Source organism: Cherax quadricarinatus, chromosome 19 (assembly GCF_038502225.1).
Source record: "Cherax quadricarinatus isolate ZL_2023a chromosome 19, ASM3850222v1, whole genome shotgun sequence".
NCBI classification, from domain to species: domain Eukaryota; kingdom Metazoa; phylum Arthropoda; class Malacostraca; order Decapoda; family Parastacidae; genus Cherax; species Cherax quadricarinatus.
Genome location: NC_091310.1, coordinates 26172374 through 26196990, shown reverse-complemented (window position 1 = coordinate 26196990; position 24617 = coordinate 26172374). Strand labels below are relative to the sequence as shown.

At 37.9% G+C, this 24617-nt stretch overlaps 1 protein-coding gene across 6 annotated transcripts in view; it reads left to right on the top strand.

The window, feature by feature from the left end:
• LOC128688286 (no extended memory) overlaps window positions 1–24617 on the top strand; it is a 160668-nt gene that overhangs the window by 133190 nt on the left and 2861 nt on the right. For 4 of the 6 annotated variants that reach the window (XM_070086573.1, XM_053776027.2, XM_053776028.2 and 1 more), the window contains exon 6: window positions 3671–3876. The exons of 1 other annotated variant lie outside the window; for it this stretch is intronic. In XM_070086573.1, coding sequence (XP_069942674.1) covers window positions 3671–3875 — 205 coding nt within the window. In that variant the 3' untranslated portion in view covers window position 3876. Of the gene's footprint in view, window positions 1–3670; window positions 3877–12290; window positions 12697–24617 lie in introns of all 6 variants that reach the window. One more of the 6 variants, XR_011392182.1, reaches the window with a different exon arrangement.

The following is a 24617-nucleotide window of genomic DNA, read 5'->3' as shown; positions in this document are numbered from 1 at the left end:
TACTCTTGAATATCGGCAAAAATTTAACATTTCTGCTACTTTGAGCTCAGTTTCAAGCCATTTCCAGTGCTAAAACCAATCAAAATCATCTCCATTTCTGTAATATGTCTTCCATTCTTTCAAATGAGACCAAGAAATCGCAAATACAACTATAAAAAACATACGAAAAAACACTGCAAAGTCACTGTTTTAATTGAAAAATCATGATTTCAGTTTTTTTTCTCTCATTATACACAGTGTGCTGCATGATCTGTTTTATGTGGTGCACACATACCACATAGATGTATTCTCTCATATCTAGGCCCAAATGTACCACTCACAGTTTATCAGAGTGAGCTGAGCTCATGACGTAGATCTACGGTTTGGACCCTGAACGTAAAGCCGTAGATCTACGGGACGGACCCTGAAAGGGTTAACCCCTTTAGGGTCCAAGGCCAAAATCTGAAGTGGTGCCCCAGTCTCCAAGAATTTTTCCAAAAAAAATTTGTTATTTTTTCTTATGAAATGGTAGAGAATCTTTTTGTGAAGGTAATAAAACAAAAAGTACGAAATTTGATGGAAAATTGACGAAATTATGCTCTCGCGAATTTTGATGTGTCAGCGATATTTACGAATCGGCGATTTTGCCGACTTTGACTTCCATTTTAGGCCAATTACATCATTCCAGTCGACCAAATTCTTAGCTATTTCACTAGTATTACAGTGGACCCCCGCATAGCGACCTTAATCCGTGCAAGAGGGCTGGCTGTTATGCGAAATGTTCGCTATGTGAATGAATTTTCCCCATAAGAAATAATGGAAATCAAATTAATCCGTGCAAGACACCCAAAAGTTTGAAAAAAAAAATTTTACCACATGAAATATACATTTTCCTACACACAAAGAGAAGGATACATGCACAATAGTAGAGTAGTACATGCACAATATATATTGTGCATGTACTACTCTACTAAATGAAGAATAAATGACACTTACCTTTATTGAAGATGCAGCAATGACTGATGAGACACTGTGTCCTGGGAGTGCCTTTTCCTCCTGAGTACTGTAGGTCCTGTTTGGTATTTTCTTCCAGAACAGGCCTTATCACACTGTGTATGTCACTACGATTCTTAAATCTCTCAAACCAACCTTTGCTGGCTCTAAATTCACCAATATGAGCACTAGTTCCAGGCATTTTCCCTGTTCACCTGGGTGTTAGTCGACTGGTGTGGGTTGCATCCTGGGAGACAAGATTAAGGACCCCAATGGAAATAAGTTAGACAGTCTTCGATGACACTGACTTTTTTGGGCTATCCTGGGTGGCAAATCCTCTGGGGTTAATTGTTTCTTGGTATTCTCAATAAGCCACACCAACAACGGTGCTACAGCAGCAGCAGCAGCAGCTGACGATGTTACAGCAGCAGCAGACGATGCTACAGCAGCAGCAGCAGCAGACGATGCTACAGCAGCAACAGACGATGCTACAGCAGCAGCAGACGATGCTACAGCAGCAACTGACGATGTTACAGCAGCAGCAGACGATGCTACAGCAGCAGACGATGCTACAGCAGCAACAGACGATGCTACAGCAGCAGCAGACGATGCTACAGCAGCAACTGACGATGTTACAGCAGCAGCAGACGATGCTACAGCAGCAGCAGCAGCAGACGATGCTACAGCAGCAACAGACGATGCTACAGCAGCAGCAGACGATGCTACAGCAGCAGCAGCAGCAGACGATGCTACAGCAGCAGCAGCAGCTGACGGTGGTACAGCAGCAACAGACGATGCTACAGCAGCAACAGACGATGCTACAGCAGCAGCAGACGATGCTACAGCAGCAGCAGATGATGCTACAGCAGCAGCAGACGGTACTACAGCAGCAGGAGCAGCTGACGGTGGTACAGCAGCAGCAGCTGACAGTGCAGCAGCAGCTGACGGTGATACAGCAGCAGCAGCAGCTGTACCACCAATAGTAGCGATGGTTGATTGGGGTTTATTATACAACCTGGCCAGCTCGGAGACACGCACTCCACTTTCATACTTATCAATGATCTTTTTCTTCATCTCCATAGTAATTCTCACCCTTATTGCTGTAGGGTTGGCACTAGAAGCTTTCTTGGGGCCCATGGTCACTTATTTTCCAGAAAAAAATCACCAAAAACACTGTAATAATACAAAATGTTCCGATTGTATGCTTGGATGTTACCGCGGAGGCTGGCTGGTAAACAATGCCACCGGCGGAACATGTGAGCGTGGCTCAGGCCGCACATTGGACGCGTCTCGGACGAAGGCCGCTGAGCGGGTTTTTGGGCGCTATGCGGGGCAAAATTTTAGCGATCAAAGCGTCCGCTATGCGGATTGTCCGCTATGCAAGGCGTCCGTTATGCGGGGGTCCACTGTACTTCTGTTCTATCGATTGAGCACAAGAAATCGTCAAGTCAACTGTTTCAACTACAAAATAAAGTGATCGGAAATTGGTAATTTGGCCAATTTAACACAAAGTTCAAAATATTCCAATTTCAGAATAGCGTCCAGAATAAACAATGTAGGCATTCCTGGCACTAAACTAACATTTCCTCGGTTCATTAGTTACGTTTTGAGGCTTTACAAATAAATCTCATTTTGATTTTTTATTCACAATGAATTTTTATTCACACCAAAAAAAATAGAAGATTTACTGTTATGCAATATTGCAATAATTGTATAAATATCATCACCACATTTGTGAATGTATATTAGACCCACCAGCTGGCGTGTATTAGACGTGTGAGGTCGTTTGTTTACTCTTGAACATCAGCAAAAATTTAACATTTCCGCTACTTTGAGCTCAGTTTCAAGCCATTTCCAGTGCTAAAACCAATCAAAATCATCTCTATTTCTGTAATATATCTTCCATTCTATCAAATGAGACCAAGAAATTGCAAATACAACTATAAAAAACATACGAAAAAACACTGCAAAGTTGCTGTTTTAATCGAAAATCTTGGTTTCAGTTTTTTTCTCTCATTATACACAGTGTGCTGCAGGATTTGTTTTATGTGGTGCACACATACCACATAGATGCATTCTCTCATATCTAGGCCCAAGTGTACCACTCACAGTTTATCAGAGTGAGCTGAGCTCATGACGTAGATCTACGGTTTGGACCCTGAACATAAAGCCGTAGATCTACGGGACGGACCCTGAAAGGGTTAAAAACTGGTAATATTATACTAACCAAAAACACAACAGTTTTTACTAAGATAAGGTAGGCACATATACCTAAAATATACTGTATATAAAATATAGGTTAGCTACAATATTTCTAGGAGCCAAAGCCAGAGTTGCTAGCTCTCTCCACAGCTGGACACAGCATTTCACAATATTTTATGTAAGTATTACTGGCAAGACAGCAACAACTGTGACAGTTTCCCACTTTGTATTGTATCCATTTTCCTTTAATCCCACACCTCTTTTCAGCACCTTAGCATTCACTTCTTTTGCAACCCTATCTATAAATATGTTAAACTACCATGGTCACATCACACATCCTTATTTGATGGTGTAAATATGTACTCTATATTAAATTGTTTATTAATTGTTACTTCTTTCTGCAGTCTCTCACACCCAGATGCAGTTGTGGTACAATAAGAAAGGATTTATATCTTAAAGCTCATTAGATCATCATTTTTTCCTTCCCCTGTTACAGTGCTGACTACTCTATGATGGTGGATGAAGCATGGGTGATCAACGCTCAGGCTGCCAGTCTAGCAGGGTTGGCCATATTGATGGGATTCCTACTGTACTCTTCTCGATATGCCCGCAGTAGTCATCCTGTGGCTATTATTGATCCACCTTCCAGCTCTCATTATGTTATGACTCAGAAGACTTATTACTATAGGGAACATGAATAAAGTAAATTGTGGCATTACTTTGCATTTTGTAAATGAATGGGAAAAAAATCATTTACTATGGTGGTAGTAAGAACTGTGATGCAGTTGTTACTTTAAAAAATTATAGTATTGCACTCAAAAGCAATTATGTTTCACATAATCCTCACTTATTAGTGATTGTTATTATAGTGTATATATAATAGTATGTACATTTTGTTTATTATATAATACAGTTGGGGAAGAACATTTCCTGACACTACTTGGCAGAAGTCATATACATATAGCAACTCATACGTGGCAAACAGAAGTAAAAAGTATTTTCATGAATGAATTAATGCAGCTTGTAGCAATGATGGTGGTACTTAATTGCTGGTACTTTCTGCATATCCATGTACAAGCAGATTTATGAATACAGACAAATTAATTACCGTTCGGATAGTACATTTCATCCTGCTACATGCACTGGACTTCAAAAGAGATTTTAGAATGCTTAACAATTTACAGAAGAACAAAATTATTTACAGACATTATTTCTATACAGAGCAGGACTTTAACCTGTGAACTCTGCATTAAAATACACTGTACTTATGCTTGATTGTGAATTTATAAGCATTCTAAAATTTATTTTGAAGTCCAGTGCATTTGACAGGATGAGATAAATAACTTATGATGCTTGGTGCTCCGGGCCATGGGAAACAACTGCTATCTTCAGTTAGGTACCAATACTTATTGGTGTCTGGCTGTGTGGTGTACTTGGATGCAAAATTTGCAGATTTGAGTAATGTTTTGGACAGAAACAATGTATGTGTGTGTGTGAATGTTTATGTATGTATGTGTATATGTATGCAGGTTATAGCTAGTGTGTGTATATATGTATGTATGTACAAATACAAATATTTATTTATTTGCATAGTATACAGTGTGAGATTTACATGTTTAAGATACTGTTAAGCACAAAGAAAGCCACTAGCATGCCTGAGCATTTTGGGCAGACTAATCCTAATTACAGACTACATAAAACTAGACATAGATCAAGGAGTGGTAAATTTTAATTATGCATTTTTTAATTATTACAAAAAGAGGGGTAGCAAAATATTTATAATTAATAAGATTTATAGTAGAGAGGCAGAAAAAAAATTACAATTTAATATAATTTACGGTATTACAGCAGTACACTTATAAGTGTGTACTGATAGTTTAGATTGATTTAGTGGTCATAAGTTAATTGAGATTTCTCATAGTTCCAAACTGGTTAAATAATTTCAGACATTAGATAGTGTTGGTTTTGTTAAGTTTGGGAGACAAGATGATTTTTAATTATTGTCCTAAATTGATTGGCAGACGGGGCCTTTTGCTCCGGCAATGAATTCCAGATCTTGGGTCCCTTTATGTGCATTGCATTTTTCACAGCGTAAGATGGACATGAGGGATGTCAGAGAGTTTCGTGCCTTGTGTTGTGCCTGTGTGTTGTGTAGCTATCAAGGAGAAGTTTGAGAGGGGTTTATACTCGAGTTTAATGTTCTATATATATAGTAGGCACAATAATGTGAGTGCATGTTCTGTGTATTAAGTTCACGCTCTTGAAGAACTAAGGGGTGTGTTGTCTGGTGTAGGAGTTGATCATCCACAGCAGCTTTTTGTTGGGCTATTAATGGTTTGATGTGATTAGACATAGTAGATCCCCAAGCACAAATACCATACATGAGTTAAGGGTACATTAGAGAGTGGTATAGTGTTAAGTAGTGCCTTTTGGTGCACATAATACCATATTTTGGAAAGGATGCCTACTGTTTTGGAGACCTTGGCTATATGTTGGATGTGGGTCTGAAATTTAAAGTTCCAGCAAAGGTGAAGACCTAAAAATTTACCCTCAGTGTGTCTTGTAATGGGGAAACCTTTGATCAATATGATGTTATTATTATTACAATCAAAACAAAGTGCTAAACCTACTAGGGTCTGATATGTATGTTAAGTTGGATATTTAAGACTGTTGCCAAACAGCATGCTGTAGGTTTTGTCATCTACTTACATATTTTTAGTAGCTCATCATTAACAGCGTCACTAAACAGTTGGGTTTGAATGGGAGAAGACATAAGTAGCATCAACTGCGAATAAAGCTGGTTTAAGGAGATAAGATGCATTTGGGAGATCATTGATGTAAATGAGAAAAAGCAGAGGGCCAAGGACACTGCCCTGCAGCACTCCAATGGCTACAGGCTGAGTAGTCAAGGTTGCACTGTTTGTGAAGACATACTGGTGTCTGTTGATAAGATAAGATTTTAGGCATTCAAGGGTATGTCCTCTGACCCCGTAATGTTCTAGTTTAAGGAGCAAGACATTACGGTCCACATTGTTTCCTGTAGGTCTGTGAAGATTATTATTATTATTATTATTATAATAAAATAGAACCACTGAACCTACAAGGGTCATACAGTGCAGGCCTGTGTAGAGCCCCAGAGGATATTAATTTTTTTCAAGCACTGCATATGGCAGTTTGAGCATTTGTAAAATTGCACCATTCGTACTTTTTTTTGCCTAAACCCAAACTGGCAAGAGTTATGTTGGAGTTATGTTGGAGTATGTTGGAGTTAGGTAGGAGTAAACTAGCTTATGAATTATTTTTTCAAAGATCTTGGTAAGGGCAAGTTTGATAAAGGCCTATAGTTATTCACTTCAGTTGAATCCACCTCCTTTGAGAATTGGGGGAACCTTTGCCATCTTGAGTATGGAAGGGAAAGTTTAAGAATCCACTGATTTATTAAACAAAGTTGTAATAATTGGCAACAGCATGTTTTGCTTTTTTGTACTTGAGTGATGGCAAGTTATTTAGGTCTCCTGTCTTTTTTTTTTTTTTTTAGTGACTTTGAGTGACACCTCGGTAGGATTAGTTATTATTATAATAAAAAAGAAGCGCTAAACCTACAAGGGTCACAACGGTAGGATTAGTAACAGCATTTGGATAATTTTCAGTGAGGTAGCCTTTTGCTTGTGTATTTGAGGTTGGGATTTTACTTGCTTGTTTTGATCTTATTGTAGAGAAGAAGACATTAAGTTTGTTGGCAGTGTCTGCAGGTTGGATGTGTAGTTCATCTGGTTTAAGTTTATATCTGTTGCTGGACAGTTTTCTAGAACCCAGGATTTCAGAGAGGATTTTCCAGGTCTTTTTCATATCCCCTTTTATTTCATTAAGTCTGCTGGAATAATACAGTTGTTTAGATTTCCATATTAGATTAGCAAGTATTGACATGTATCATTTTGTCAGTTCTTTTGTTATTAAACCCAGTCTGAACTGTTTTTCATATTGGTGTTTTTCTTATCAATGGATTTGAGGATACTGTTTGTAAGCCATGGGCTGTTTAATCTCTCTGCTGTGATTTGCTTAGTTTTCGTTGGACGTTGCCTGTTATAGAGGTTTTGGGTTTTACGAAGAAAAATTTTGATACATCAGTATCGTGGTTGTTGGCTAGCTCTCTCTGCTAGTTGATGTCAGTGCTGAAATAGTTATTTACTGATGACTCGTCATTAAGTCAAAATGAGATCCTACTAGTGTCGAGGCAATTTATGTAAGTTGGTTATGAGGAAGGTGGGGTAGTAGTCTGTGGTGTTATCTGTGATTATCCCTGCTTTTGGTGGGGATATAGTATTGGTCCAGATATGGTCAGGTAATGAAGCACTTGTCTCAGAAATTTTTGTTGGCTTAGTTATTGATGGTAGTAGCAAGCAGTTGTTCGTAGTGTTTATGAAGTTGGCTACTTGAGGGATCAGCTGCTTGAAAGCCACCAGCAAATATCAGGTGGTATTTATTCCATCTGAGTCAGTTATATTGTTTTTTATAGCATTGCTATAAGAATTTATGTGAGGTAACCTGTAGACTGCTCCAATTGCAATAGGGATTTTTAGATGAGAATTTTGCAAATATCTATTTACCATTTTTTCTCTGGTGCAAGTAGATTTAATAAATTATAATTCATCATAGTAGATAGCAGTGCCACCTCCTATAATTGATTATGCCTACAGTTATGTATGGCTGTGTAACCAGGTAAGGCAAAGATGTCTGTTAAGTCATGTTTGAGTCAAGTTTCGATAAGAATAATGAAAGACATGTTAACATTTAGTGAATTAAGCAGTGCTAGGTCATCATAGTGTTTACTTAGCAATAGAACATTATAATTGAATACTGTTGTATTCTTGGTGGCACTGAGTACAGCTTATGCCTGACTTGTAGTGTAGTATTGGCAATTATTTTTATTATTGTTATTGCCATTTAACAAGAGATCTTAAGATCAATATTTGCATTCATAGACAAGAGAGAATTTAAGTATGTACTATTAATAGGTAAGTAGAGAATATAACCATTGTAATTACTGAAATGAAAAGCATTTAATACCAATTACTAACAAAGATGAATTAATGTTTTAAGTATAATACACTTAAATATACAGTAGACCGTCATTTAACATGGTAGTTATGTTCCTGATAATGCCATGTTAGGTAAAAAAACAGATTAAATGAACTAAAGAACTTATGGGAAAAATAGGGTTACATTCCTGGGAGCTCCCAAAAAGTCGAACATTTTTTTAGACCAACAGATCTTACAAAAATAAAAGTAAATATGTAATTGTAGTTCATTGTCGTGATATATTACTGCTTAAGACTACAATTGCAATAGAAATAATAGTATTTCTTATCTTAAATTGTGGGTATCTTAAATTGTGGGTAATGATTGTGAAGAGAGTGGATATGTATGGTGTGGCCCTACTGGGCTGAGGTGGATGGTTATTGGTTGTCGGCAGAAGTGGATGGTAGAGGTTCTGGTACTGAAGTCGATGGTTGTATTGGAGTGTGCATAAATTCTGTAATGGATCTCTGGGCTCTTTTACCCTGCAGCATATTATACAGCAGACAGTAAGGCATCATCAGCTGGTCTAGACCCCATTTCAAAGCACTGCTTCTAGATTTGTCAGGGTCCTCTTCAGTGAAAAAGTCTGCTAGTTTAGCACCAACATTGAACTGCTCACGTAACTGCTACAATGTTAACTGTTTTTCTTCGTGTTCTTCATCTTCTGTTATGTGGCTCCCTTGTATCTGTGCATCGAGCTCTGCCAACATTTCCTCTGGACTCCTGTCTTCATCATAATCATCTTCTAAGAGCTCATTCACAGCTTCATTCATATCTTCAAAACCATCACCTGGTAATCTCCTTGCCAGCTGAAATATTTCCTGAGCCTGACTCTCAAGCAAAGGAAAGCCAGTCAAAGAATTAACTACAGAAGGCCATAACTTTCCCCAACCTGCATTTAATGTTGATTGGGGCACTTCATTCCATGCACTTCTAGCATAGCTGATAACATCTGCAATGTTAAATTTATTCCAGAAGCTTGGTACTGCCAAGTTGGAGTCAGTCCATTGATGCAACTAGTTTTTTCATAACTTTTTTGGTGTAGTTACACTTGAATGACTTAATAACTCCCTGATCCAGTAGTTGAATTAGAGAAGTTGTATTTGGAGGTAAATTATTATTATTATTATTATAATCAAAAAGAAGCGCTAAGCCACAAGGACTAGTTTGGAGGTAAAAATACAGCTTTTACATGTGGGGTCACATCCAACAAAGCTTGTGGATGAGTACGGGAATTATCAAGTATGAAGAGAGCCTTGAATGCAAGGTTCTTGCTGTGCAGGTAAAACTTGACTTGAGGAATAAAGTGATGCTTAAACCAGTCAATAAATATTTCCTCTGTCATCCATGCTGACTGGTTTGACCTCCAAATTACTGGTAAGGTGTTTTTATCTACACCTTTCAAAGGACGAGGATTCTTAGAGCGGTAAATAACCATGGGCTTACACTTGAAATCACCAAATTTTTTCCCCTCCCGCAAACTGAGCAATGTTAAATTAATTTTACGAGGTGTTGTATAAAATTGTGCCGCAGTTCTTCAGTTGTGCTATAACCAAATCGTGCCAAATAAGCTCATGTTAAATAACGGTCTACTGTAATATACTTTTTAATTAAATTAGGTATCACTGTAGTACCTGACTGAGCACCTTATTTAGCACCTGATATTGCTAACATAACTGTTAACAGTACAGTATGTAAAAAAAAAACATAATGGATATAGCACTATAGTAGAGCAAGGAAATTTTAAATAGCTTAAAATAAATAAAACTGTTTACTATAGACAGTAAACAAAAAAGTATAAAGATTATATTAAACAAATAGTAAAAATTTGAATTAATCAAAATAAGACTAAATTACAAAAGACTAAAGAAATAATGTATACCACTTTTAACTAAACAAAACAATGCTCAATACTTCTCAGTATTGCTTTATTTGATAATAAACAATACTAGTTTTGGAGAATAAGTGAATATAGTGGATTAAATTTTGTGCGGTTAAGAGTTAATTAATAGCAAACAGGTGAAGTAAGGTCTTATCGTTCAACAGTAAAAGAAACGGGGTACAGTGCACTACATGTGGGACAGTGTTTATTTGATCAGTGGATTAATCAAGCTTGGTCAGACCAGTGACTGAGGAAGCTCAATAGTAAATTCTAACAAGTAAATAATAGCACAAAAATTGTATGACGATGAGGTAGTTACATTGCACTGTACTTGGAGTACTGCATGTACATATATACGTATTGTGCTAAATAAGCCGAACACGTCAAACTCCCTTAACCCTTTCACTGTTGGTCTCATAATATTACGGCTTGCAAGCCAGTGTCGATCCCGTAATATAACGTCAAAATTTTAGGTGGCTTTAAATCTTGCAGGTGAAAGCTGGTAGGCCTACATATGAGACAGTTGGTATGAGTGGTCAGTGTGTGCAGTATAAAAAAGTCCTGTAGCATGCAGTGCATAATGAGACAAAAGAAAAACTTCGACCGTAATTTTGGTTTAAAACGCCGACTTTGCAGTGTATTTTCATATATTGTTTATGGTTGTATTCTCATTTTCTTGGTCTTTTGATAGACTGGAAGATATATTACAGAAGTAGAGAGATAATTTCGAATGGTTTATGGACTAAAAGTACCTTGAAATTGAGCTTAAAATAGTGGAAATGTTCGATTTTTGCCAATGTTCAAGAGTAAACAAATCACGTCATGTGTCCAATACACACCAGCTGGTGAATCTAATATGCTTTCACAAATGCGTTGACATTATTTATGCCATTTTTACATAATGCAGTAGTCTGCATAACAGTAAATCTATTTTTTGTGTGAATTAAAATTCAAAATGGAAAGCAGGCATAATATAAGAAAGGCCTGGAGATGTGACTAATGAACAGAGAAAACATTATTTTAGTCCTAGGAATGCTTGAATTTTTAATTCTGGACCCTATTTTAAAATTGGCCTTACTCGAATTGTGTATGATATTGGCCAAATTGCCAATTTCTGATCACTATTGGGTAGTTGAAATTGGCAAATAGGCAGTTTTTTTTCACTTAGTCGAAAGAACCAATGGAGTTCTAGCAAAATATCTATGAGTTTAGCTGACTGGAACAGTGGAATTGGCCAAAAACAGGGCTCAAAGTAGGCAAAATCACTGATGCGTGAACGTTGCCAAAGCTGCTAACCTCGCCAGAGTGTAATTCCACGTGTTTTTCATCCAGTTTCGTACTTTTGGTGTCATTACCATCAGGAAAAGATTCTCTATCATTTTATAAGAATTTTTTTTTTTTTTTTAAATTCTTCAACACTGAGAGCAAGTTTGTGAGCAGGGGTCTTGACAGTGAAAGGGTTAAAAATTAAACTTTTCCCCCCAAAATTTGTTTTTACAGATTGATAGCTAATTTTTTGTCATTAACAATGGTATAATGATTTTTATTTTTGGATAAAAACTAACTTAGAAGCCTAACAGAATACAGAATTGCTGATTTTTGTCCATTTTATCTGAAATCTGTTAGAGGTCTGATAATGAGAGGTTTTACTGGACGTACTGTGAAGTCATATGCTTTTAATTGAAAATGCCTGGAACAAACAAATACAGCATGTGTACTTTAAAGCTGAGTTCCCTCTTTTTTCTACCTTCTTACAGTTAGGTAAGCTAAGGGCTAGTGAGATACTCTATCACCTGTCCAGCTATGTTAACAAGACTACACCATTCAGTTTTAGGTTAACTCATCGCAGTACATAAACCAGATCTACCATTGCAAAGTCTGGTTCTCAAAATAATGAAGAGTTGAGAGGTGGCTAAGTATGAGTATCAGAGGCTATAAAAAGTGAAAGTAAAATCTGTACCTTTGCTAACAGACATGTTTAAAATTGAAATAGTTAAACTTGCATTCCCACCCATAATCTTTTTGGTAACACCTGATGTTAATATTAATGTATAAAGTAAATAACTAGCTAAGGCACTCCCTATACTGTTTATACATGGCAAATGTTTTCCAGTGTAAAGTAATAAATGGACTAAGAGTACTTTCCTTGTTGCAGGCCAATGAGAGAATGGCTTTATGGATGTTCTGCAGAAGACCAGATTATCTACATTAATGTGGAGAGCCATTTTCACTGATAAGTCCTTATTTAAGGGCATGCCTAGTATTTATGTACATGCACAATTTACCAATGAAAAGTAGGCTTGCCATGAGTGCACTATGAAATAATTAATTGTGAAGGGACCAAGGCTTTACAATATCTTCATACAGAAGGAAAATTACCAGTGGACCCCTGGCTGTCTTCAAGAGGGAACTGGATAAGTTCATAAAATCAGTCCCTAATCAGCCAGATGGTGGTGCATATATTTGATTGTGTGACTAGCAGCAACAGCTTAGTTGATCAGGCCATCCACCAGGAGGCCTGGTCTGAGATTGGGTCAAGGGGAACCCGGAACACTCTCCAGGTAGACTGATGACAGTATTCTTAGAGGGGCAAGGTGGTTTCCTTTTTTCTGGGAAGGATTTGTTTATTGTTGATTTTATAGTCCTTAGAATTTGAAAGGCTGATAATGACACAGCATTTACAAAATAATAATTCTTTCTTTCTTTCAACTCACCGGCAGTATCCCACCGAGGTGGAGTGGCCCAAAAGGAAAAACAAAAGTTTCTCCTTTGAAATTTAGTAATATATACAGGAGAAGGAGTTACTAGCCCCTTGCTCCCGGCATTTTAGTCGCCTCTTATGACACGCATGGCTTACGGAGGAAGAATTCTGTTCCACTTCCCCATGGCGATAAGAGGAAATAAACAAGAACAAGAATTAGAAAGAAAATAGAAGAAAACCCAGAGTGGTGTGTATATATATGCTTGTACATGTATGTGTAGTGTGATCTAAGTGTAAGTAGAAGTAGCAAGATGTACCTGAAATCTTGCATGTTTATGAGACAGAAAAAAAAGACACCAGCAATCCTACCATCATGTAAAACAATTACAGGTTTCCATTTTACACTCACTTGGCAGGATGGTAGTACCTCCCTGGGTGGTTGCTGTCTACCAACCTACTACCTTTATTACAAAATAATTATGATCAAAAAAAGGTCAATAAGTGAATGACTACCAATAAACCCACCCTTAATATTAAAATATTTTACTGTATATAATTTTTATCTAGGTAGTAGGTTGGTAAACAGCAACCACCCAGGGAGGTACTACCGTCCTGCCAAGTGAGTGTACAACGAAAGCCTGTAATTGTTTTACATGATGGTAGGATTGCTGGTGTCTTTTGTCTGTCTCATAAACATGCAAGATTTCAGGTATGTCTTGCTACTTCTTCTTGCATTTAGGTCACACTACACATACATGTACAAGCATATATATACACACACACACCCCTCTGGGTTTTCTTCTATTTTCTTTCTAGTTCTTGTTCTTGTTTATTTCCTCTTACCTCCATGGGGAAGTGGAACAGAATTCTTCCTCCGTAAGCCATGCGTGTTGTAAGAGGCGACTAAAATGCCGGGAGCAAGGGGCTAGTAACCCCTTCTCCTGTATATATTACTAAATTTAAAAAGAGAAACTTTAGTTTTTTCTTTTGGGCCACCCCGCCTCGGTGGGATACGGCTGGTATGTTGAAAGAAAGAAAGATATAATTTTTATGAACAAACAGTCCTTGTGGCTTAGCGCTTCTTTTTGATTATAATAATAATAATAATATGAACAAACAATGTCTCCAATTAGATTTTAGATCATTGAAAATGAGCTAAACAAATATTAGAGGAATATCCTAGATCTAATCATGGACAAAAGAAGTTTAAATTTGAGGCATATTTCCAACGCACATTAGCAAAGGTATCTAAGACTAGGGATGCTCTTTAAAATTTTTATTTTGTTTTGCAATTTACATTACTAATAAGGCAGGCTTCACTTTTCAGCACTTCACTTTTCAACATTTTTCTAATATAGCAGTTTTCAATTATACCCGTTCTTCATTTATTCAAACTTCCTACAATAAATGTATTCATCACTCACTATAAGCTAAGGTTGAAAATATTTTAATGGTAAGTAATGTGTGTACTGTATATGCATTTTTTATGCCTAGCTCTATTGCTCACTTAATACGTATATGATAGTGTAAATATGTTATCAGGCTTTTATCTGCATTTGAAAGTTAAAAAAACTATGTTTCATTTTACAGTAATTTGTGGTTTACAGCAGTAGTCCAGAACCTAGCCTGCTGTATAAGCAAGGCCTGCCTGTACTTGACTTTTCCCTTCATTTATCAATTCCTCACTTTGATAACTTATCTCGAACCAGTCATCACCCAACAAACATCAGCACTCAGAACCTCAAAAAATCTAATTATAGGCAACATACTATGCCCTTATTCAACTCCCTAAATATACTAAATATAAATGCCATTTATGTATACTCCTGTGTGCTCTACATCTTTAGAACACTACAATGTAATACTGATGGTGACCTAAGACATTTCCTGGAAAATTGCAAGTGAAAATTTCAATATCACACTGGAAAGAATTTGTAAAATAATGAATTTAAATTAAAGTGAGAAAAGTACAGTATATACTGTGTGAATAAAATAAATTATGGCTCCTTTATCATTCCAGGGCCCCATTTGAGGCCCATATCTAAGGTTCCAAGCCCAGTCTTGGCATAAGAAATTGCTGAAAGTGCCTGTAACCCACAGGAGTGCATCATCAAATAACCATTCAAACAGCCCTGACTGTGTAGTTCCAAACTTGGGAGCCAGTGGTTCCCAGTTGCTCACAAGTGGAATAATGACTTTTGACTTTCAAAAAATCATAAAAGCCTTATAGTAGTTCTATGTTTATTTGTAATAGAAATATACAGTATGTGTTAGTCTGATGTAATTTAGTAGTTTCTTACAAGGAAATGAATTTGGTTATACAAAGTATTCTAGGCAGACTGGAACTAGGACTTAAAACTAAAACTTAAATTTACTTGCCATTGGATAGTAAAAGTTAGCTGATATGACTGCTGTGTTTAACGACTAAGTTATCTGAAGATAAGAGTTTCAGATATGTAGATTGATCATTCTCATAAAACATTTGTGTCAATATTAACCCTTTGAGGATTGGTCATGTACATGTACGTCTTAACAGCCAGTGTCAGTCATGTACATATGCACCAAAATTCTAGTGCCTTTAAATCTGGTGAAAGAAAGCTGGTAGGCCTACATATGAAATAATGGGTCAGTGTGCACAGTATAAAAAATCCTGCAGAATGCAGTGTATAAGAAAAAAACTGACCGTGTTTTTGGTTTAACCCTTTCAGGGTCCAAGGCCCAAATCTGGAGTCACGCACCAGTGTCCAAGAATTTTCAAAAAAAAAAATGTGTTATTTTTTCTTATGAAATCGTAGAGAATCTTTTTGTGAAGGTAATAAAACAAAAAGTACGAAATTTGGTGGAAAATTGACGAAATTATGCTCTCGCGAATTTTGATGTGTCAGCGATATTTACGAATCGGCGATTTTGCCGACTTTGACTCCCATTTTAGGCCAATTACATTATTCCAGTCAACCAAATTCTTAGCTATTTCACTAGTATTACTTCTATTCTATCGATTGAGCACAAGAAATCGCCAAGTCAACTGTTTCAACTACAAAATAAAGTGATCGGAAATTGTTAATTTGGCCAATTTAACACAAAGTTCAAAATATTCCAATTTCAAAATAGGGTCCAGAATGAACAATGTAAGCATTCCTGGCACTAAACTAACATTTCCTCTGTTCATTAGTTATGTTTTGAGGCTTTACAAATAAATTCCATTTTGATTTTTTATTCACATAATGAATTTTTATTCACACCAAAAAATAGAAGATTTACTGTTATGCAATACTGTAATAATTGTATAAATATCATCACCATATTTGTGAATGTATATTAGACCCACCAGCTGATGTGTATTAGACGTGTGAGGTCGTTTGTTTACTCTTGAATATCGGCAAAAATTTAACATTTCTGCTACTTTGAGCTCAGTTTCAAGCCATTTCCAGTGCTAAAACCAATCAAAATCATCTCTATTTCTGTAATATGTCTTCCATTCTATCAAATGAGACCAAGAAATCGCAAATACAACTATAAAAAACATACGAAAAAACACTGCAAAGTTGCTGTTTTAATCGAAAAATCATGATTTCATTTTTTTTCTCTCATTATACACAGTGTGCTGCAGGATCTGTTTTATGTGGTGCACACATACCACATAGATGTATTCTCTCATATCTAGGCCCAAATGTACCACTCACAGTTTATCAGAGTGAGCTGAGCTCATGGCGTAGATCTACGGTTTGGACCCTGAACGTAAAGCCGTAGATCTACGGGACGGACCCTGAAAGGGTTAAAACAGCGACTTTGCAGTGTATTTTTGTATGGTATTTATGGTTGTATTGTTGTTTTCTTGGTCTCATTTGATAGAATGGAAGATATATATTACAGAAATAGAGATGATTTTGATTGGTTTCACGATGAAAAGTAGCTTGAAATTGAACTCAAAGCGGAAATGTTCGATTTTTGCCGATGTTCAAGAGTAAACAAATCACGCAATGCGTCCAATACATGTCAACTGGTGAATCTGATATCCGTTCACAAGTACGCTAATATTATTTATACCATTTTTACAGTAATGCAGTAGTCTGCATAACAGTAAATCTTCTATTTTTTGTGAGAATAAAAATTCAAAATGGAAAGCAAGAGTAATATAAGAGGGGCCTGGAGACATGACTAATGAACAGAGAAAATGTTATTTTAGTGCCAGGAATGTCTGTCTTGTTTATTCTAGACCCTATTTTGAAATTGGCATCTCTTGAAATTTGTGAAATTGGCCAAATTGCCAATTCTGATTATTTTATTGGGTAATTGAAATCGGTAAATGGGTGGTTTCTTGTACTCAGTCAACAGAACAAATGAAGTTCTAGTGAAATAGCTATGATTTTAGTTGACTGGAACATAGGAATTGGCCGAAAATAGAGCTTGAAGTGGGCAGAAATTGCTGATGCGGATTTTTTTTTTTTTTTTAATTTTCGACCCTGAGTGGGAGTTCAGGATCAAGGGTCTCGATCCTCAAGGGGCTAAAGAACAGTAACACCAAACAGCATTGACAATTTGAGCAATTAAATTTATAGGAATATGTATAATATATTATTCAGAGAGCTGAAGAGAGGTTGAGATGGTTTAGTCATTTAGAAAGGATGGAGCAAAATAGGTTGACTTAGAGGGTGTATAAATCTGTAGTGGAGGGGAGGAGGGGTAGGGATCATCTTAGGAAAGCGTGGAGGGAGGAGGTAAAAGAGGTTTTGTGTGCAAGGGGCCTGGACATGCAGTAGGCAAGTGAAAGAGTGTTAGATAGTGAATAGAGACGAAGGGTTTTTGGGACCTGATGAGTTGTTGAAGTATAAGCATGGTAATATTTTGTGAAGGGATTCAGAAAAAACGGTTAGCCAGACTCGAGTCCTGGAGGTGGGAAGTACAATGCCTACACTTTAAAGGAGGGGTTTGGATATTAGCTGTTGGAAGTGACTTCTAAACCATCAGATCTGGGCACCTTTGCAAAGACACTGATTTTGTGTGAATGATGGTGAAAGTGTTTTTCTTTTTTGGGGTCGCCCTGCTTCTGTGGGAGACGGCTGACATGTTGTAAAAAATAATGTAACCTTGAGAGGCAAGTTGTATTAGATATACTTAACACTTTTATTTGATCTTAATAATAATTTTGAAGTAGTTTGCAAATAAATGTCGAGTAGTGTGTTCCATATTCTAGATATGTATTGAATGAATGATGGTAGTGACTGATTTTTTTTGAGTCACCCTGCCTTGGCTAGGTGTATTTTTCCCCTCTAATATATAAAAATCACTATTTAACATTGTTACAAAGTGGGTGGAGCTAGGCAGACCAATGAGAAGCCAGAAATGATGATGACAGGCCCCATGACTGAAAGAAATGTCATGCATTGTGTTACCTGGAGTATACCTGGAGATGGTTTCAGGGGTCAAGCCCCCACGTCCCGGTCTGTGACCAGGCCTCATGGTGGATCAGGATCTGATCAACCAGGCAGTTACCGTTGGCTGCACGCAACCCGACATATGAACCACAGTCCGGTGGTCAGGTACTGACTTTAGGTGCCTGCCCAGTGCCTTATTGAAGACAGCCAGGGGTCTGTTGGTAATCCCTTTATGTATGCTAGGAGGCAGTTGAACAGTCTTGGGCTCCTGACACTTATTGTGTTGTCTCTTGTCGTGCTAGTGGTACCTCTGCTTTTCATTGGGGGAATGTTGCTTCGCTGTTGAGTCTTTTGCTTTCATAGGGAGTGATTTTTGTATGCAAGTTTGGTACTAATCCCACTGGGATTTTCCAAGTGTATATAATCATGTATCACTCCCGCCTGCATTCTAGGGTGTACAGGTTGAGGAACTTCAAGCGTTCCAGTAATTGATGTGTTTTATTGCAGTTATGTGTGCTGTGAAGGTTCTCTGTACACTTTCTAAGTCAGCAATTTCACCTGCCCTGAAAGGTGTTGAAACTAGAGAAAACTGTGTGTATCACAGGGTAGACTGGAGTAAGACCACTCCTCTAGTAAAAAAATCTTATAAATTGCACAATAAAAAAAAAAAGTTAGCTATTGTTCTTGACTAAAATGTGTCAGCACGTTTTCCTTGGTATCTCAGAACTTATTGACTGAGTAATTGTTGTAAATGCATTATTAATTAATGAATGAATTGAAAGCATTCATCAATGAATGTTTTACAAACTAGTAGCTGCATTTTTACAATATTACACTTTTTTCTCTTTTTTTTTTTTGCATTTGTGGGGGTGAGGAAAGGGGGGAAAGGGCAGATATTTTGCCAAACTGCAAAAACTTACCAACTTTATTTTTTTGAGGGATGAAAATAAGGTTTATTACGGTCTTTGCAACCATGATAAATTCGGTTTAGTGTTGTTTTATGAGTAGGGAGCCAAACACACTCTTGGCAGTGATGCTATGTTGGATGATGATGCCAAATTCAATTTTCAGTAAATTTTTGTTTTATATTGTTGGCTTATCTTAATTAAAGTTTATGATCATACGACATGTACACTTATTCACACACACACACACACACACACACACACACACACACACACACACACACACACACACACACACACTCACACTCACACTCACACTCACACTTTCACTCACTAATGAAATCAGACGAAAAATAAGGTACCCGAAAAATATTATTTCTCCTTTATCTAGGGCAGGGGAAGCTGTATTAGCTACTAAAATAGATTGAGTTATTACTGTAGTATATCAGGCTTTAAACGAGGAATAGTTATGGATGTTTGTGGGGAAAAAATGGATTTTGGTACTGTAGATTTAGGCATTATAAATTACCATATTTGTAGTACAGTGGAACCCTAGTTTTCATGTTTAACCCTTTGACTGTTTACGCCGTATAAATATGTCTTACGCACCACTGTTTCTGATGTATATATACTCAATAATTCTAGTGGCTTAAAATCAAGCGGGAGAAAGCTGGTAGGCCCACATGTGAGAGAATGGGTCTCTGTGGTCACTGTGCACCACATAAAAGAAATCCTACAGCACACAGTGCGTAATGAGAAAAAAAAAATCTGATCGTTTTTTTGGATTAACCCTTTGACTGTTTCAGGCCCCTCTCTGAAACTGTCATTCTATGTCGCCAAATACTGCCGCTCACCCGGTAAACTTTAGTTTACTTGTATTTGAAGGTTTGTTGTTTTTTTCACTATTTTATTTTTTCACATAACTTATGTGGCCTATGAGACCAAAGTAAGGTGCAATGTATATATATACACTCGTTGTATACATCGCAATAAGCACACAAACATAATTATCAATATATTGTTTACAAAACTTGTTTACAAAAACAAACAAACAAACAAACAAACAAACAAACAATTCTTCTTCTTCTTCTTCTTCTTCTTCTTCTTCTTCTCCTTCTCCTTCTCCTTCTCCTCCTCCTCCTCCTCCTTCTCCTCCTTCTTCTCCTTCTTCTCCTTCTTCTCCTTCTCCTTCTTCTCCTTCTTCTCCTCCTCCTCCTCCTCCTCCTCCTCCTCCTCCTCCTCCTCCTCCTCCTCCTCCTTCTCCTCCTCCTTCTCCTCCTTCTCCTCCTTCTCCTCCTTCTCCTCCTCCTCCTCCTCCTCCTCCTCCTCCTCCTCCTCCTCCTCCTCCTTCTCCTCCTTCTCCTCCTCCTTGTCTTGTGTGTGAGTGTGCGGCTTATAATTGTTTTGAGTCAGAAGTCGGCAGCTGTCAAAGTGACATATTGTCTCATTACTCACACCCCCTACCTCCTGTCAAAACAATGGGGTCAGATGCTGCTTCCCCTCCTCCATTCTATCTAATTATCTTTCTCCCTCATTCTATATCTTTCAATCTGTCTCTCTTTCTGTCTGCCTATCTCTGTCTCACAGGTACACATAAATACAAGTATACATAGTGTAAATTACCTAGGATAACCCAAGAAATCCAGACAAAGTGCTATACTCTGCTTGAAGATGTGAGTAAACGTGATGACACAGTCTTGTGGCTCTCTCTGAGACAGAGAGCTAGATGGACAGACAGGGAGCTTGACAGACAGACAAATAGACAGACAGAAATGTTTGTGTACCAGCAAAAACAAAGGGAGGCAATGGTCATGTAATATTACCCTCCTTTACGCTCATCAAAGTCAGCTCTTATCAGATGTTATCTCCCCTTATCTTGTCACTGTCATGGGGTGGACTTTTTTTTTTCTTGCTTCAAGGGAACAATATTATTACATCTTCTTCTTCCTCCTCCTCCTCCTCTTTTCTTCCTCCTCCTCCTCTTCTCCTCCTCCTCCTCCTCCTCCTCCTCCTTCCCTCCTCCTCCTCCTCCTCCTCCTCCTCTTCCTCCCCTCCTCCCCCTCCTCCTCCTCCATTGCTTTTGGTCTCAAACTCCTCCAAATCATGAAATTGATCTTCACTGACACTTCCATCTGTGTTAGAGCATCACTTGGGAAGAGAAGAGTCCCAGATTTGCTGGGGAATCACATATTTCTTACCACTAGACATGCTGAAAAATGACAACTGAAATGGCATTCCCACAATGCACCACTGGCTCCCCGATTTTTTTTATATGGTGCACACTGACCATGGAGACCCATTCTCTCACATGTGGGCCTAGCAGCTTTCTCCTGCTTGATTTGAAGCTGCTAGAATTTATGCGTATAAATACGTCAGAAACATTGGCTCCTAAGACGTATTTATACGTCGGAAACAGTCAAAGGGTTAAAGCACCGAATTTGAGGTGTATTTTCGTATAGTATTTATTGTTGTATTCGCGTTTTCATGGTCTTAGGTGATAAAATGGAAAACATATTACAGAAATAGAGATGATTTTCATTACTTTGACGATGAAAATGACCTTGAAACTGAGCTCAAAGTAGCGGAAATGTTCGATTTTTACCAATGTTCAGGAGTAAGCAAATCACACCACACGTCCAATACACGTCAACTGGGGAGTCTAATATTCTTTCACTAGTGCAATGATATTATTTATACCATTTTTACAATAATGCAGTAGTCTGCATAACTAAATTTTGTATTTTTTTGTATGAATAAAAAATAAAAATAGAAAGCAATAATAATAATATAAGAGGGGCCTAGAGATGTGACTACTGAACAGAGGATATGTTATTTTAGTGCCAAGAATGTCTACCTTGTTTATTCTGGACCTATTTTGAAATTGGCATCTTTTTTATTTTGCATGAAATTGGCCAAATTGCCAATTTCTGACCACTATATTGGGTAGTTCAAATTGGTAAATGGGCGGTTTCTTGTACTCAGCTGATAGATAAAATGGAGTTCTAGAGAAATAGCTATGAGTTTGGTCAACTGGAACAACAGAATTGGCTGAGAACAGTGCTCAAAGTCGGCAAAATCGCCGATACGCATATGTCGCCGAGACTGCTAACTTCGCGGGAGCGTAATTCCGTGAGTTTTCGACCAAATTTCGAACTTTTGGTGTCATTACCATCGGGAAAAGATTCTATCATTTCATAAGAAATTTTTTTTTTTTTTTTCAAAAATTTATCGACATAGAATGACAGTTTCAGAAAGGGGCCTGCGACAGTCAAAGGGTTAACCCGTAAACGGTCCAAGCAGATCTACATTCACATGTTTAGTGCTCCAAAAGTAGATCTACGTTTTTTTTACATATTTTCAAATATAACAAAAAAAAAAGTAGATCTACTTTTTTTACATACTTTCAAATGTTGAAAAAACATGTATATACGTTTGGACGGGTTAATCTGTTCCAGAAGGTTGGTCAAAATCTGAAATGGACGAAAACCGAAGTAATATTTCTCCCATGAGAAATAATGTAAATCCAATTAATCCGTTCCAGACACCCAAAAATATTAACAAAAAATACATTTAGAAAACAGTGAGAAATAAATATAAAGCCCTAATTTTAATGGATAAATGAACACTTAAATCAGTTTTACCTTTATTGAAGACTCTTGTTGGTGTATGGAAGACAGCGAGGAGGGGAGAGGGAAGTGAGGTTATCTTTACCACCATCACTACCACCCTCTACCACCATCACTACAACCCTCTGCTACCATCATTACAGCCCTCTACCACCATCACTACAACCCTCTACCACCATCACTACCACCCTCTACCACAACCACTACCACCCTCTACCACCATCACAACCATTACCACCCTCTACCACCATTACAACCACTACCACCCTCTGCCACCATCACTACAACCCTCTGCCACCATCACTACCACCCTCTGCCACCATCACTACAACCCTCTGCCACCATCACTACAACCCTCTGCCACCATCACTACAACCCTCTGCCACCATCACTACAACCCTCTGCCACCATCACTACAACCCTCTGCCACCATCACTACCACCCTCTACCACCATCACTACCACCATTACTACCACCATCACTACCACCCTCTGGAGTTTACCTGGAGAGAGTTCCGGGGGTCAACGCCTCCACGGCCCGGTCTGTGACCAGGCCTCCTGGTGGATCAGAGCCTTATCAACCAGGCTGTTACTGCTGGCTGCACGCAGTCCAACGTACGAGCCACAGCCCGGCTGGTAAGGTACCACCATCGCTACCATCCTCTACCTCCATTCGCCCCTATCAAATACGCTCATGCACGCTTGCTGGAAGTCCAAGCCCCTCGCACACAAAACCTCCTTTACCCCCTCCTTCCAACCCTTCCTAGGCCGACCCCTACCCTGCCTTCCCACACTACAGATTTATACATTCTTGAAGTCATTCTGTTTTGTTCCATTCTCTCTACATGTCCAAACCACCTCAACATCCCTTCATCAGCCCTCTGGATAATAGTTTTGCTAATCCCACACATTCTCCTAATTTCCAGACTACGAATTCTCTGCATTATATTCACACCACACATTGCCCTCATACTTTTGTATTTTTCTCAGAATTCTTTCTTGAATTCTATAGTGTTTCTCACCTTCTTTACCAAAGGACTGGCAGTCAGAACTTTCTTTGGCGCCATGGTGGCTTATTTAGCAGTCTCAAACACAAAAAACAATGGACTATTATGAAATGTTTTGCATTAATGCACGGAGTAATGCTCACTGTACAAGTAACACAGGCAGACTGAGTCACTAACGTATGAGCGGCTGCATCCCGTCGGTAGGCAGGTGCATCTGGTATGGACAATTTCCAAGTGGATGTACAAAATCTGGGGTAAAATTTCACTCAAAAAAGTGGTCGAAATCCAAATTGTACAATATCCACACCGGACGAAATCCAGGGTTCCACTGTACTCTGGATTTTAGAAATAGCAGTTATCAAAGGAGTAAAGTTAGTGTTGGTTAATTTCAAGCAAGATGATGGAAAAAAAAACATTAACTGAAAAAAGATAACAGAAAAAGTTAAAAGACAAATATGAACAGGGAGAAGTACAGAAAAAAAAACTTTATTAAATGTATAGTACAGTGAAACTTCAGTGTAATGGACTAATAGGAGAAAACGTGTCAGCTTAAAGAAAAATTTGTTGCATTGAAGTGCAGTGAATTACTTGAAAGTAAAAGTTCAAAGCACAGTATGGTTGAGTTTCAGCTCCAGGTCCCACCTCTTAATTGGCCACTCCTGGATTCAATCCTGGCTTTGAAAGCCCCCTATCATACCTCTTTTAACACTATGTACAGAGTCTACCTCTACCACTTCAGCATCTAGGTTGTTACTTCTTGATAACTGAAGCTAAATAAATGCTTCCTAACATCCCATATTTCATGTATTTTCATCTTCCAACTGTGCCCCTGTGTTTTTGTTTTTCTTTCAAACAATCTAGCCCTGTCC